The sequence below is a fragment of the Heliconius melpomene genome, chromosome 6 (genome assembly GCF_056956725.1).
Source record: "Heliconius melpomene rosina isolate 202511_hmr_F chromosome 6, ASM5695672v1, whole genome shotgun sequence".
Classification (NCBI taxonomy): domain Eukaryota; kingdom Metazoa; phylum Arthropoda; class Insecta; order Lepidoptera; family Nymphalidae; genus Heliconius; species Heliconius melpomene.
Window position 1 is genome coordinate 3664217 of NC_140394.1, and position 17330 is coordinate 3681546.

At 31.8% G+C, this 17330-nt stretch overlaps 4 protein-coding genes across 4 annotated transcripts; 3 read left to right on the plus strand and 1 right to left on the minus strand.

Annotated features, from left to right (window-relative positions):
* Window positions 1-805: 805 nt before the first annotated feature.
* On the minus strand, window positions 806-2776 carry LOC146538113 (MYCBP-associated protein). Its single transcript, XM_085187174.1, has 2 exons — window positions 2277-2776; window positions 806-2036 (listed from the first exon to the last, which is right to left on the minus strand). Exons 1-2 carry the CDS (start codon window positions 2774-2776, stop codon window positions 806-808), a joined length of 1731 nt encoding a protein of 576 aa, XP_085043300.1.
* A 300-nt stretch (window positions 2777-3076) lies between these two features.
* LOC146538114 (carbonic anhydrase 1-like) lies at window positions 3077-6773 on the plus strand. Its single transcript, XM_085187020.1, has 6 exons — window positions 3077-3098; window positions 3195-3410; window positions 4722-4882; window positions 5373-5459; window positions 5947-6174; window positions 6342-6773. The coding sequence occupies exons 1-6, from the start codon at window positions 3077-3079 to the stop codon at window positions 6612-6614; spliced, it is 987 nt and encodes a 328-aa protein (XP_085043146.1). The 3' UTR covers window positions 6615-6773.
* A 2-nt stretch (window positions 6774-6775) lies between these two features.
* fh (frataxin) lies at window positions 6776-7857 on the plus strand. The gene is made up of 2 exons (XM_085186865.1): window positions 6776-7155; window positions 7566-7857. The coding sequence occupies exons 1-2, from the start codon at window positions 6787-6789 to the stop codon at window positions 7812-7814; spliced, it is 618 nt and encodes a 205-aa protein (XP_085042991.1). The 5' UTR covers window positions 6776-6786; the 3' UTR covers window positions 7815-7857.
* Window positions 7820-15866, plus strand: LOC146538116 (uncharacterized). The gene is made up of 17 exons (XM_085186864.1): window positions 7820-7957; window positions 8162-8295; window positions 8512-8630; window positions 8887-9044; window positions 9422-9605; window positions 9891-9997; window positions 10319-10540; window positions 10874-11074; window positions 11375-11561; window positions 11922-12064; window positions 12575-12694; window positions 13020-13224; window positions 13563-13646; window positions 13967-14172; window positions 14402-14497; window positions 14898-15041; window positions 15386-15866. The coding sequence occupies exons 1-17, from the start codon at window positions 7883-7885 to the stop codon at window positions 15572-15574; spliced, it is 2574 nt and encodes an 857-aa protein (XP_085042990.1). The 5' UTR covers window positions 7820-7882; the 3' UTR covers window positions 15575-15866.
* Window positions 15867-17330: the final 1464 nt, after the last annotated feature.

Below are 17330 nucleotides of genomic sequence, written 5' to 3' on the forward strand. Positions count from 1 at the left end.
TTAAAACACTCTGTTTCCAGTAACACACTTCCGTTCCCGCTTTCCTGCACTTTCCGCCGAATTGTCAAGGCATTGCGTGTTGAGTGAGTTGCCTGAGCGATGAAATGGAAATATTAAATATTTTATTCTCCCGAGTCGACGTTCGAATCGAACCCATAGCCGTCACGTTTACAGTTGCACACTTGTACCTCTGCACCACGAAAGACTCACTCTTAAGTAAATATTTAGAATATAAGTAAATGTTTTAGGTAAATTGTTTGACATGGAAAAGCAAGGCTTATCAGCAACCTTTTCCTATGCATTTAATAGTCGGATCCTTTATTCGAATTACTTGGACTCGTGATAATAGCTTTGGGAGTTTCTCGGTGTGATTAACACTCTATGTAATTATGGGAAACAGTAACATTTACAGTTTCCCTATAAAAATATACCATATATATTTTTTGTTTCGTTAAAACGATTGAAACAATTCCTTTTTACATTACTTATAGTAAATAACATTGTCGAATTCGAAAAACTGTGAAGATTTTTTTTCTTATTTAAATCTTTTTAATCATATCGTAGGTATGTAACGGGATGAAATAATCTATTCCTTAATATTATGTATGTTATATTTTAAGTTTATTTTGGGAAAAAAATATAGAAATATATAGATTTAATAGAGTAAGTAGAAGAAAAAAATGAACATGCCTTAAGTGTAAGCTATTTTTAAATAATTATATTCCATGGAATTTACTTCAAATGTGTTTATTAAAATAATTATTACTTTTACATTATTACATATAAAAATAAGATACGACAAAAATTATGTTTGGCAAAAATCAAAATCAATCCATCTATTCAAGTCTAGACTACTCAGAACACCCGCACACAATTCCATTGTTGTAGCAACGTGCTCATAAGCTCTTAGATAAAATATATTTTTAACTAATAATGGCACGTTTTCATATTGTTCCCCTATAAAATATTTTGACACTCTTATCTGACTTTTATCGTTATTTCCTTCAATTTCCATTATATTAACATACACTTCATCAAATTTATCAGCCATTTGTCCGAGAAGTAGGTTAACAGCATTGTATTTTTGTTCTAATAAATCTTCAGTTTCTTCATACGGTTTTACACATTCTCTGTGACTACTCTTCAGAAGTGTAAAGTATTTCATTCTATCATCAAAATCTTTATTTATCATTGCACGTCTCCAACTAGATATGGAGAGATCCCAAACTTTGTCTGGAACCATTTCGTTAAATAAGTCGTTAAGCTTCAACACTTCAGACTGGTGGTAATAATAGACTGGATTTTTCATAATAAACATTTCAGATTCTAATAATAATTTCTTATATGGGTAAGTTTGGGGTTCTATGCTTGTAGCTTTCATAAAGATTTCCTGTAGTAAATCTCGCATCATATTTTTAAGAACCTTAAAGTAAATTATATTTTCCAAAGCTTCTACTTTTCTTTGCATTTTTATCATATTTTCGACTGAATCGGCATTTAATACAACAACTAAGTGTTTATCCAATGTGTCAAAGAAATTAATGTTTATAAATTGTATCTCCCATTTCTCTGAATACGCTCCAGGCTCGTTAGATAGAAAAGTAAAAAGAAGTTCTTGTTTTTGTCCTGGGCTAATAACATTTTCGTTTTTATTAAAAAAGAAAACAGGTCTCTCGTAAAATTCAGAGTGTGGACTGTTTATTTGTTTCCAGCAATACCGAAGACTAACCGTTCCTAAATTTTGAAGACATAATTTGCTTCTTCCAATATTTCCGACAGGGCAGTTAAAGTAGTACGACCATTTATCACAATTTACATGCCAATGTTCTCTTTGCATTGTTTTAAAATGTGTAAGATTTTGGTCTGAATTATCCTTGTAGAAAATCGTGTCATTTATTCTAATAGCATATACGGAATACAATTCATTCTTAACATCTTCATAATTAGAGGTAATATTTATAATTGGCAATAGTGCTCTTTTTCGTTTTGGAGTTTTAGGCTTACTTCCTACTATTATTAATTCATCTATTTGTGGCCTGTCGTCAAAAAAAAATATTACTATATGTATAGATTTTAGTATAAACAAAATAAGGCTAAACTGATACACTACTATTTGTAATTTGTACGTGTGAATTCTGAATCGAACAAAATTTTTAATACTGTCTTATGAACACTTACCAAGTCCTTGAAGATAATATTGTAGTATTGCAGTTTAGTTAAATAAACGCACAAGATATTTTAAGGAATTAGCCGTAATAACAACTAAAAAAATATACCTGAAAGGATCAATCTTTTTAATATTATTTTCTAATTCCTTCTCCTTCTCTTCCCTATATCTTTTGTATTGAGCATCTAGCTTAACGCATTGTTTTCGACTCGGTCCCACAATTCCTTCTTCATTTTCCTGTATGTAGCGTGGAACACCAATATGCTCTATTATGCGAGGTCGCCCTAACTCCGCACGTGTTCTATGCAATTCATATACTGGATCGTTGTAACATTTCTGCTTTAATCTTGCAGGTTGGTCCCAAAGACTCTTTCGAACTCCACATTTCTTTTCAATTTTTGCTTCTTCTAAAACAATTTTCCTTTCCTTTTGTGCTCTAACACTTTTTAATGTATTCATAGCTAATTGAGCCTGTGTACGTCCAGTTCTGTTGGCTAAGTGCTCAGTCTCGTCTTTTCTAATTTCAATCCATTTTTGCCAAATCAATAACTCATGATCTGGATTAATGTCATCGTTACAATTTATTAACGGATTCCCCTTTGAAGTCATTATAATGATGTAAAATCAGTGGAATTAAAATTGAAGTTAATATTTCTATTTAGCTAATATATGTCATACACAATTGACAGCTTTAATTAAACAAGAAACAAGTTACTTCAAACGAATAAGGATCTAGTTTGGATTTTCTTAAAGCCTGCGTGATTTAGGTACTGTTATTAATCTATAGTTTATGTTGTAAATAAGCTGTCATTAAATTAATCTGAAATTTATTTTAATTTTGGCAAATTTTTAGTGAAAATGATGTAAAATTACTGCAAAATATAATAAAAATTAGCAAATTATGTGAACATGTTAAAATTAGTACAAGCAGGTATAGTCGGTAGTAGTAGTAGAGTAGGTAGAAAGTAAGTTTAAGTACTTTACTCTCAAATAAATATACTAATTTTATATTTGATAACATACGCAGATGAAGAAGAGCAGCAGCCAGAAGAAGAAACCAAATATATTCCACCTTTTGGAAGTATAGAATGGATATATTACCTCAGTGAATTAGAAGGACACTTACCATCTCCTATTGACATTTGTATTACCGAATCTATAAAATGTTATTGTCCAGAACTTGTCTGGTATAACTTCGATGTCTACCCTCACAAAATTAAACTAACCAATACCGGATATACAGGTTAGCAATTTGAAAAATCGTATTTCAATTTAGGGCAAACGCCATTAAAAAACCAAACAGCACAAAGGATTTCGATTTACGAGTAGTGCTTACGAGTATCTTTTATATGAAAATAAAAAACGTTTGCTTAAAGGTTGAGTTTACATTTATTTCGTATTATATGTTAACCTTTTCTGATATTTTATTAAATGTAGGTACCCTATATTATACATGTATAATATAGGGGTGTCGGCAATCTATTAGGGTTGTAGCTCGAGATAAGTTATTGAACTTATATGTATGTACCTCATAAATATAATATATTATATCCATTCGTATTCAGTTTATCTTTGATAGCCGCATCCTAATCATAACTTCCACCCACAAGTTTCGAGGACGGCAGATATCAGAAGAGATTACTCAGTACTTTTGATTTTAGATTAAATCTTAAATCTCAATTAAAGTTGTGTCACTTTGTCATGTGCCTGCGAAACCTATAATCTCTATGGCTTAGACTTGACATTCATATAATTGGTACAGTTAGAAATCCCGGTAGAAGCTTAAATACGTAATTTAATAAAATTAGCCTGTTTGACAAATTACTTTTGCAAATATATCTATTTGTATTTCCCACTGACGTGTAACTCATTTTTTTTTTCATTTATTTATGTACCACACAAGAAAGAAAGTACAGAAAATTTATGACAACAGAAAAAATGAGTACAATGGATAACTTATCTCTAATAGAGATCTCTACCAGAAACCCTTGAATGTAGGAGATGTTAAAAGAAATGATTCGGGTGCTCTCTTTTTTATCACTTTTTTTATCAATTTCAAACTGTAGCTGTAGGGTAGCCTAGTGCTAAGACCCTCCGCTCCCCAACTCCCCGAATTATGGAGACATTGCCTCGATACCACAGCGAAGAAATGAAAATATTAAACGCGTACAGTCGCACACTTCTGCCCCTGTGCCAAGACTGGCCTCTATACAATATTTAAAAAACATAGTTTATGCTTATTTATTTATTTAATAATTATGCCTAATTACTGTCATAAATAACTTTCTCGCCGTGGTCGTGAATTAACTAATATAAGGATTATGTGACACAAACGGGACCTGCGCCTTTCTAAATGCCCAAGGCAACTCTAACCGCAGGTACCCTACAATTGGTTAGGATTAATATAATTGTAAAATATCGTCTCTAGATAAATGGACTATCCAACACAAAAATAAGTTTTCAATATGAAACAAACTTTTTACGTTTGTAATATAAGTATCGATAGTATAGATTATAAAATTAATATAAATTTTATTATTTTTATTTTAAATAGTACTTCTCGGAGCAAAATGGAGAACAGAACGACCCTATTTAGAAGGTGGACCCTTTGCAGAGAAACACGTTTTTTCTCAGATACATTTTCATTGGGGGAAAAATATGATGGAAGGCAGTGAACATTCTGTAGATAAAAGAAAACATCCTGGAGAAATGCAGGTGGATATTGATACCTACTTAATATATCTATATTTAAATATATTATAATAACGTAATATCAAGGTCGTTGAAGCATGGCAGGATAAGTTCGTGACTGCAAAGTGACGGTTGTGGGTTCGATTACCACTCGGGGATTGAATAATTATTTATTAATATTCTCATTTGTTAGCTCTGATCCCAGAAGAAACGGATAACTCAAGTTTTAATTTTTTTTTGTATCTCACTTTTACATGACTACAGCCAAATAAAAAAAAATAAAACTTTTTTTTTATTTTAAATAAATATTATTGTCTAAAGTTAATAGCACTAAATTAAAAATATCAAATATTTTAAGCAAATGACTATAAATAGATATATTAATTAAATTAGAAGCCATAAAGGTATCATAAGCTTTGAAATATTTCAGTATGAATAACCTTTTACGAAAAACAATAAAAACATTTTCGGCATTACCGTATAAAATTTAAAAATATCAATGATTTTGTTTTAGGCTACTTTCTTCAGATCTGAATACCTATCACAGCAGGAAGCTCTCCAACATCCAGACGGAGTTGTAGTTATTTGTTATATTATTAAGGTATTTTTTTTAGCTTCACGCTATATCCCGCACTGTGCTTGGTAGACAGAGGAAACCTTTTAGCCTAGTGCTAAGAAATTTGTTCCCATTAGGATACTTCCGTTCCACACTTTCTTTTATGTTGAGTGGCAGAACCCATCGCCGCACTTTGCCTCTTTACCATAGTAAGGAGAAATTAATTATTTTTTATTTTCACGTGTGGGAATCGAAACCACAACAGCTTCACCACAACGGCTTCAATTATAAATTAGTGCAGTTATAACGGCACCTATAGGTAAATATTACTTACTAATATACCTATTAACATTAAAGTTATAAGTATTAAGAATTTCAAAATATCTTTTAAAAACCCAAAACATTTATTACTACTGTAAAAATTGTTCTATTTAGAAATAAATTTCAGTACATATAACAATCCTATAAGCACAACATTACAATACGTATAAAACGTCGACACAAACTAAATAAGCTTAACTTCATATTATAGTATGGCGTGAACCCCGATGACCGTCTCCAATGGGTCATAGAAGGCTTTCAACGTATTCAGGAGGCTAAAACAAATACGCGTATAGGACCCTATCCCCTTTCACGTCTTATGCCAATGTTTTTTGAAGATTATTTTCTTTATTGGGGTACTTTAACTTCTATTAAAGGTGACAGTTATGTTGTGAGGTGGATGGTACCGAGGACGGCTTTCTACGCTTCATTAGAACAGGTTTTTTTTTACGTTGAACATAACAAATAATTATTTTAAATTGCAATTTTGGTTCTTTTGATTATATTTTCATTTTTTAAATTAATTATAACAATCATAATTAGGTACTAAATAGTGACTTCTTTAAAATGAATAAAAATGTTTCAAATAAAAAGTAATATTTACAGATGAAAGAATTTAGAAAATTATGGAACCCTTGGGATGAGCCTAACTTAGGTAATTTTAGACCGTTGCAAGAAAAAGGTAATAGAAATTTATTATTTATTAGTCCGCACTGGTGTCAGTATAATTCTTTGCTGCCTATGCTTCGAGTACCAGAACCATCGATATCAATATTGTCATCAGCCTACCGACTTAATTTGTGGATGTTACCATCGCAAAATGCGTACATGTTACCTGAGACTCAAGAAAACGCAGGAGATAAAGAGAATAAGCAATAAATATAAACCAATGGAAAATGGTGAAAATTCTAATATACATGTACATAATGATTACACTTGATTACTTCTCGCAATTTCTAATCACCCCAGTTTACTGGTATTGTGTACCTGTGCTCTTTTGCCATTTGTTAATCTGTGCTGTAAAATATTTGAAATTAGATGTCACTGTCAAATGTCAATGTCAGCTGATTCAATTCAAAAAATCCGACTAGAACTTGTGAAAACTAAAAAATTGTGTGCCTTCGACATGTTGAGGAGTATTTTACGTACCAGTCGCTGCCTGGTACGAAGACAAATCAATAAATATACTCTAGCTCCATCATTATGCTTATATCCATTACAAAAAACCTGCAAAACGTGGAGTTTAACATCAGCAACACGAGAATTTTCTTCGAGTTCTCAAGAAATTACTAGTTCTGAAAGTGTAGACCCAGTAGAATATGACAAAATATGTAACGAAACTCTAGAATCTCTATATGAATACTTCGATGAATTAGTAGACAAGTCAATAAATTTAAAGGGTGCTGATGTAACATTTAGTGTAAGTTTTTGTTTACTCTTTTTTTATTTGTAACTATGAGAAAATTGTTATTCATTCAAATTATTATTGATGTATATTACCTTTACATTTATGAAGGTATTAAACATAATAAAATATATTGATATTAAGCCTAAAATAAACTATAATTGATTTCAATATAACTAAAAAACTAACAATCAATTCTATATAAAGCCTTATTATTATTATCATGTTTATTTTTTCTTGAGTATCTTGAGGTTAAAGGAACCTTTTCTTTTAGAAGGCTTGTATAGAATATAAAAATGTTTACTGTTGTTATAATGGAAAAATGATATAAATTATATAATTAGTGATTATATGGAAATTTTCATATTTATTTGAATTGTTATTATTATAACTACTTCTATGCTGCTTATTTTTTCTTATTTCAGGATGGTGTATTAACAGTTTTTCTCGGACCTAGTTATGGTACATATGTAATAAACAGACAGACACCAAATAAGCAAATTTGGTTGAGTTCTCCAACATCAGGCCCAAAACGCTATGACCTTATATTAAAAAATGGTGGCTATTGGATATATAAACATGATGGTGTAACGTTACATAGTTTATTACAACACGAAATATCTAAAATTGTTAGCGAAGCAGACTTTAATAATTGTTCCCATTGCCTTATGTAAAATCAGCTTTGTAAAATAATAATATAAGTAGGTATTTTTTTTATTTTGTGTTTTATTTTTATTTCAAAATGGAGGTAATTGAAGATGGAAATATTATGGATAGAATTCCTATCCTACTGCAAAGAGATCTAGAGTATTATCAGGTACTAACTTTTTTAGTTTCAAATATTGTTACTGTAAACACATCTGGGTTTGGATTGGCAGGTGGGCATTAGGGCAGTCCTTGGGGAATGGATTATATTAATACTAGGTTTTCAATGCCTACTCTACTAAGTGCAGGTGTTATATATAAACATATTATATTTAACAGTTATATATAAACATATTATATAAACAATGTGTTATAGAAAAATCAAACTGTACTATCGGAAAAAATCTGCCGAGGAGTTGTGGGTGGAAGATTAGACTTTCCTAGAAGTGCATCATTTGCTGCTGTCAAAATTGTCCTTTGGTTAGAAGAAGAGTTCACAATAGCATTTCAGTGAGTGCATTTAATTTATATACTTTATACATAAACTTTTCTACTAAATGTTTTTATTTTGCTGTGTAGCTTCATTATATAAGTTAAACTTGATAGTGTTGTTGCAATAACCATATCTGGTCTGGTCCCATTAGAAATTGAGATCGGTATATGTAGTTACATATTTTCCATACTTCAGTCAATAAATAACTTAAAATATAAATAATTTTCTTTCAGACACGGCTCTGGCATTTTTGTGACACTTGAAGAGGAAAATGTAGAAGGTGGTGTAGCTAAAACTTCTGATCCTGACAAGTTTGCTCAGCTTGCTACTAAGTCCAGTGATTCTTTGTTAGGTGTAGTATAGATATACATTTTTTTAAGGTAGACTAGCTTTTACCTGGTTTCACCTGCATTAGAAAATCAAAATAATAAAAAAAATTGACTGAATGTATATGACACAAGCTTGTTGTACTGTTGTACATATAGTTAATTGGTGCAACAACAGCTATACAAGACATATAAACACTCTTTTTACAATTACCAGTTTCGGAAAGTAACATGCAAGTTTCATATGTTTATCCTGCAAGCCCTTTATATTTTCTATTTCAGAACATTTGCACGTATTAGCTCAAGAAGCCTTAGATCACGCTGACTTGCCAGTTCTCACTGCAACTTTAGGTGCGGCCGCTTTATTGGAAAATAGTCTCTACTGCTATGTTCAGCATGTAGAAGATTCTGGCAACACCGAAAGGCATTCAATTTTGCAGGTAATTATTCAATCAATATTATTGTACAGTAATATATATATTAATTGTGTTTTAACACTACTTTTCATTATTTGAAACATATTGAATAACCTCTTGCATTGTGGAATAATAATATAGTAGTCAGAGTGTCTGGACGGTTTCCAGGAGGCGAGGGTTCGAGTCCCGCTACGTTCAAATTTTATACGTTTTTTACGTTAATATAATAAATAGCATTCTCTCTTGCCAGACGATAGTTCTTAGCAATTATCTTTCGGTAGCGTAAATTTGTAAAAATCTCCCTAAAGAATTTCGACGCAATGTTAAGTTATCTGACTGTAAACGCGATTGTTGTGGGTTCGATTCCGTCTGAATCTGACACAAATGTAATTGTGTAACAGGCAGCGTACAAACGCTACTCGACAATGTCAGAAGCGGTAGGAGAGAGAGTTCTAGATCTTCACAATAGAGTATTGTCACTATACATTTTGCAAGATTCAGGCGGAAGGCCGATAGATGATCAAAGTAATAAAGTACACGTGAATGGAACTCCGTCTGTACAAGGATGGTGGTTGTATATGAATGGTACGTAATAAATTAATATAAATTAAGCTGCTTCACGTTTTTCATAGTAGGATATAAAGAGGTGATCCACCACTCAATACGCAATACCTCTAGAATTCGGCGGAAGGTGGGGAACAGAGAGTCCTAACACTACTACTACTCTTTCTCCCTGCTGTGTGCAGGATACAAATAGAGATGAAGCTGATTACTTCTAGTGGAGATTAAATTCTTTTTTCTAATCTTTCTTTAATAAAGTAGAATATTATCAATATAATGTCCTTACTTACGTATCTATTTTCAAAATAGGTAGCAAAAAGGACCTCTGGGACACAGTTCCTCCTAGAATGGCGCAACGAATTTTTGCAGGCATGCTGAATGAAACTTTGACAATACTCACTGTTAGATATTGTCAGGTAAATAGTTTATCTATATATTTATTGCTATTATCGAAATACAATTTATGGGATAAAATTGTCTATAATAATAATAATAAGGCCAGCTGTGGCTCAGGGGTGTGCCACGTGACTGCAATCACAAGCGCTGGTGGATTCGATTTCGAGGATATGTAATATTTAATTTTTCTATTTCTTCGTTCTGGTGTCAAGACAATGCGCGGCTTTCAGTTCAGCCACCCAATACACATTGCCTCTAAAAAGTGGGGAAAGGAAGGGTCTTAATGGGAACAGAATATCTTAACATTAGGTTTCCAAAAGCTAATTCCTCTTCATTTTTAGACAAACACAACAACAACAACCACGCCTCTCCTAATAAACGATATACTAAACATACTACTCTGCATATCACAACTCTTGCCCGCCATTTGCAACAACGGCGCTGACTTGGCCGGTCTGGAGGTGACTAAACAGTCACGTGACGTCAGAGACGTGCACGCCAAATGCAATGAGCTGTTCAAGTGTATGGTCTATAGGGGCTCGGTGTTGCATTATTTACATCAGGTATTTGGAAATTGCATTTTTAAGGTTTTTTTGTTTTTTTATCTTTTTAGCATTTGACAATGTTTAACTTGTTATTTTTTTAATTGTTTTTTTAAAGTACTGTATCCTGCATGTAGCAGGGAGCAGCAGGCTCAACTCAACGCTGCGCTGTACCTCGTTACCAGAAGAAAGAAATGAAAATATTAAATAATTCATTTCATTTAGAGCAGTAGGAATCGAACCCACTACTGGTCACGTTTACAATCGCACTCTTTACCCCATGAGCCATGGCTGGGTTGCACTTATTAACTTAATACATTAATACATACTAATACACATTTTAATAAATTTCAGGCGTTTACAGAGCAAGAAGATACAAAATCCTCAAAAGATACGCCCTTTCCTTGGTTTGTTTTTGTAAATCCTAATCTTTTTGATGGTGTGGAAGATAAAAACTCTAAAACTACGCATCAATTGTCAACTAAAACTGCTGTGGCCTTGGAATTAAAAGTGTTACTAGCGCAGCCTCAACCTTCATGGTCTTTACTTGTAAAGGTTGTATAAATGTTATTTACGTACGTAGAAGTAAAATAACCATCCGCCTTATCACACAAGTTCAATTCCCACTCGATGGAATTAATTATTTCCTAAAATATGAAATAATTAATTGTCTCGCTCTAGTACCAAAGCAAAGCGCTCCCCCACTCTACACGCAATACCTCCAAAATTCAGCGAAAAGTGGATTATGGAGTGTCTTAACACTAGGTCCTTCCTGCTTTACTAGGAGGGTGCTATTGCAGGATATAAAATTAAATAATATATGAGTATATATTTGTGTTCTACCTTATATTTTAGGCATTAATGATGCGTAACTGTCATCTTATGCGTATTTTAATAATGCACGCGATTCGTAATATGTCTGTTGACAATTCAAGATGGCCGGCCGACGGCCTTTGGTATAATGTGGACGGAATTAAACAGAAATGTGAAGGATTTTTGTGTACTGCTGATGGATTTTGTAAATTTAAGGGTGATAATGATGGTGAGAATATTTCAATATGTCATGTTTTTTATATCATCGTTCACATACGTAAAAAAAATTAAAAGTAAAATATTTTTTTCTAAAACAATTTTTTATTATGCTAAATAATTTAAATTTATAAACTATTATTTTTCCCTTTAAAATTTTTATTACTAACTAAAATTTTAATAACGTCATTATACAATTTATGTGATTTAAAAGCTAACTCCATTTCTTCCAGCAAATTTTCTATATATTGCATATTAAGTGGCGAAACTTTTGTCTTGTTACCATATCCAGGATTACAAAATATTTCACTCCCCAAAGGGGAATCGAACCTTTAACAGTCACATGTACATTAATATTTTTATTTTTCTACAGCTGGAGAAGAATACGCTCGGGCAGTCGGCGCCTTGTCATATATTTTAGCAACTATTGGCAGTAAAACAGAAATTAAATCGACACTTTGCTATGCTTTAGAAATATCTGGCAGGGATTGGCATGCTTGTTTAGATAAACGACAGGTAACTATAAACAAAAAAATAATTTAAACTTATATTAAATACTAGTGACACAAACGTGGCTTCGCCCGCTTTCACAATAGTTATATTATACCCAAATTATATAAAATATTTATAAAAATTGTAGCCTATATATGGTTCTGGTGTATAGCTTTTTTACTATAAGGTTTCAACTAAATCGATTCAGATGTTTTTGCGTGAAAATGGACATGGTGGTGTAATGGGACATCGTCAATATGTAAATCCGATGATTATGGGTTAGATCTCCACTCGAGGGAGTGAATTATTATTTTTATCCCTGAATTGGCAAGATCACCTATTGACTGACTATAGACTGACTATAGACTTGTTACCAGAGTGAGATGAAAATATTAAATATTTAATTCCCTCGAATGGTATTCGAACGCCCTACTGCTAAGTTTGCAATCGCACGCTTGTGCCTCTGCACCACGACGGTCTCTAATATTTAATGATTCCAATTTTTATCTGCTCATATATTGTACTGTGACTTAGGTATGGTGTGACAGAAGGCCGCCATGGCTGGCTGGAATATTGGCAGTAGTTGATACTTCATTGCAGTTCATTCCGCCTATACTTGTAAATGCTATACAAACTGGTGCTTCTATGTATCAGGTAAATATATAATTGTTTATAAGAATATTTTTTTAGTTTCACTCTGTACTCCGCACAAAGCAGGGTCAGGCAGAGGGAGCCTAATGTTAAGATACGTGTTCCTCACATTCAGTTCGAATTCTGAAGGCAGCGTCACGCTATGCCTCAACACCAGAGCGAAGAAAGGAAAATAACGTATATTTAATTTCCTCGAGTAGGTGTCGAACCCACGACCTGTTACATTTACAATCACACGCTTGTGCCCCTTTGTTAATAATCTAATTTTTATAATTTACTTAACTTTTAATTTTGACAAGTTGACTTGATATGAACTTTCCAATTTCAGACAATGTCTCTATGCCTATCATGTATATCTAGAACATTAGATTGTATACCAAAATGCTTTAAAAATATCTCAGCCATATTAGAAGCGAGTTTACCTTCACAAATAAATCCGGTGGGAGGTTCTGTCTTGCTGCAAATGCTTATAATTGTAACTTACGAGGAATTATTAAAATGGGCCAAGAAAGAAGTTTTGAAGGAAAAAAGCGGTAATATTAATATAGCTTTATGTAACTGTACTTTTCTTTAGCGTTGAATTACGCCATCCAATACGCAATGTAACGAAGTTTAGCGGAAAGCGGTGAAGGGAGTATTATATATATATATATATTCCCTCTGCTTATCCTGCTATATGCGGGATACCACGTGAAATTGAAAAAAGATACTTTATTACTCAATGTAATTTTATTCATACAAGTTAATTTTTTTTTATATTTAAGCTAAGAAAATGCTGTAACTCTAAAAAGTAAATGTATTAAAAATATATATCGGATTTGAAAATAATGTATACATATACATGTTTTATATTTTTTTATAATATTTATAGTGACCAATGGCGACGCTCACGATATGAACGTGAAACAAAACAAGAAACCAAAGCAAGTGAGGATTGTATCGTTTAATCGAACGAGTAAGATTTTCTTATTTATAAAACTTATAGCGTAGGCATATAGAAAGGAAGTATTTAATAATGCTGTTTGATTATAGTATTAATAATCACCTAATAAGTTAATTAGTAAATTGAGACGAGTTATGATGCACGGGTCATAACTCATGCAGGGGTCGATACCCAATCGAGGATATAGAACATTTAATATTTTAATTTCCTCGCTTTGGTAACGAGACGAAAATTCTATGGTAAGAGGGGAACAGAGTGGGAGTGAGAAATAGGTTCCCTCTGCCCTCTATATTTAGGATATAGTGTGAAGCTAAAAACAAATTGTATTCCAGCAACTTCTTCGATATCCTTCGATGGATCCCACAGTCCTCCATCATCAATAGCTCTGGCAATCGCAGAAGCTCTATGTTCAATAGACGAAGACCACAAACACACGGCCGAAATAGAAAAACTCGTGGCACAGAGTAAAAATGTGTACTCAATCAGTGATTGTTATGGTTTGGAAGATTTCCCGGAATTTGCTGAGTTTTTTGAAGAGGTCAGATTTGGAAAAAATTGGTCAAATTAAGGAACGCGTACAGCGATCCTTAATAATAATTTGTAAAGTTCTTGTCGAGATTTAATCTATGTATTAGACGATATATATTAATCCAGTTAAAGATTTTTTTTTAAATGTCAAAAAAATAATAATTTAGTATTTAGCTGTGAATTAGAACCCATATTTTACCACGGTTCTATGATATATCTTAGTAATTGATATTTTCCAGGGTAACGTCCCAGCATCGAATGCAGAACGCGAAAGCGACTCCGCCGCCTTGACCAGCCAAATACTTATGACGTCAGCCGGTAGAGATAGTTTGAGGGTAATAATATAAGAAATAATAATATACTGTTTTGCTTCCGGTTTTGGTCACATTATATATACAATTATTGCTATTTTGCTATTTTCCACTTGGATTAAAGTTCCACTCAAGTATTGTGTAATTTTATGTTTCAAATCTTTGATATTATCTACATTAGTCGAATATGTAAAATATATCAATATTATTATAAACATTCTAACTTTTCATGAAACCCACAGTAAGAACTGTCACATATATCTCATAAGTTAAAATAGAATTTGTATTTCTAAATATTTTTTATACTCCAATAAATGAACAAGAAATAGACACAATTTGTCACCTTTTTTATAGCGATAATTTAATAATATATTTTATTTCGTTTGCGTTTATTTGAGGTAAATAATAAATTTATTTATTACAGGTTATATATGATCATCTAATTCTTCATTGTGAGAGGATTTATAAAGAACTAGGAATACAAGAACAGGCAGAAGCTGACATATCACTGAATAAGGCACCTTTACTCTATATCATGTTTCATATTGGAAAACAGCCTTTTGATCAAGTAAGATAACATATTATGCATGTCAGTGACGTGGACGACCCGCGGGGGGTTCGCCCGCTTGTACTACATAATTATTTAGTAATAATATCCTTTCACAAACATTATTTACTTATATCAGAAAGAAAAATTTCAACCAATTCAATAGAACTTTTATTTAAAGCAACTAAGTGTAAAAATATTCATTAAAATGATATAACTTTTTTATTTCGAAGCCGATTGCTATATAACAAACACAAAATGTTATTTCTGAGATTATGGGCTGAGTAAAATATTAAAAAGTCATTTATTTCCGTATAACCTATTTAGTTTACTAAATATATATAAAATATTACTTTATTTTTCAGTATCTACGAGGCGACTGGATAATGCCATGGAGTAAATTAGTTGCAATAGCAAAAGAATGGTCGGGGCTCGAAGGCGCCAAAGTACATATATGTAGACGTACAGACGTACGAAATGTTAAAAATACCAAAAACAAACAATTATTAGAACTTTATAAGTTGTTTAAGTCGCCACCTGAAGGAATACTTTAAAAATACAATAGAAATTCGATTATTCAGTAATACAGATCTATCCGTCTAATATTGATCGATCTGTCCTATTGTTGTTTGCTCCCCTTAGTTTCCATGAAAAATAATTTAGAGTATCTTCTTTTTCTCCCTGGCATCAATCCCGTCTATTGCCAGGGTGTGCCTTCCTACTTAATCTACTCCACTTTGGACGGGCCTTAGAGTTCTCCTTTACCTATATTATAAAAAAATAAATAATTAAGTCAGCTTCGCTTAGCTTGTTAATAAGTAAATATAATTGCTATGAAATGCTTTATTTGTAATTGTTTTATTTATTATTGTTTTAATTGTTACTATAAACAGAAACAAAAAAGTAAAGAAAAAGATACCTATGGGGCAGCATTTGATCATATATTGTCATTACCAGTCTGGTGAAAGGATCAAAGCTCTACATCGAGTTACATCACACATCATCTCTTACACTAACTCTAATTCGGGCGAAAAGTGTTCATAGGAGGTCTTGAAATTAGAAGGCGGGATAACGCTTGAAAAAACATAAATTTTAATATAAAATTAATTTACAAATAATTCATTTTTATATCGGATCAGTACCTTAACATTAGGTGCCCAGGATCCATCTGCCTATCCATAAAGAACAAATAATATAGGTGAATATAAAATAAGTTTAATTTTTATCTCATGAATAAATTCTAATCTTGAATTATTTAATAGTTTGGCCAATTTGGCATAAATTATGGTGAATTCTACATATTATAAGTTTTATGATAATAACGTTTAAGTTGCATTTATATATGTAATAATTACTATCATAGTTGCATATATTAATTACATTTTATTACATTTTATTAAGTCTGCTAATTGAAATGTAAATGTAATGAAACTAATTCTTATCAAGGGAAAAATACGAATTTGTTATACTAATTTATAGTTTGACGACTTCTAATATATTATGTGTACAGTTGTAGGTACACTTCAGGTCAAAATTAACAGTTCACTGAGAATTTATATAATTAAAAAAAACAGGAATCTGAAAACTAAAACAAGGCTAACAACATATTTAGATATACGAAGAATATGCTATCAATCTTAGAAAGCCTGTTGAGCCCCTTAGAATCTGAAAAGTTTTACCCTTATATTGAAAACAAACTAGATGAGACAATCAGTGAAATGTAAATAGTAGAGAGCCAGTGACAGCCACACCTTCGTTATTTTTTTAATATTTATTGAAAATTCCTCTGCGCATACAACCAATACCTAGTAAATACCGGTTTTCATTAAATAACCTAATAAAAATATTTATAGATTAAAATGTAACTTTGCTCTGTGATGTACGTAGGCGTTTACAATTTATTAGGATTTCTGGGGGATCTGGCAGAGGTTAAAACCATAAGCTAAGTGTTTGGCAATGGATAACGTCATTCCTATTTATATACATGTTCAAAAAATTATTTAAATAATTAAATAATAATAATATGATTAATTGCGTCTGCAATTGTATTAGCGATGAATAAATTTGAACAGATGTTTTTATATTTAAAGTAGCATTTTCACATTAGCTATTTTGCGGCAGTTCACCAAAAATGGCAATGATGTAAGTTTTATTAACATTTTTTTAAATTTTAGCATAATATTAAAATTTATTTTATGAAGTATACGTTAAGTGTTGTTACCGCCACAACTTCCTTACTGTGACGATTAATATTTTTTTGGGTTGCAATTTCAAATCAGAAAATCAATAAAATCGTATTAAAACAATTCA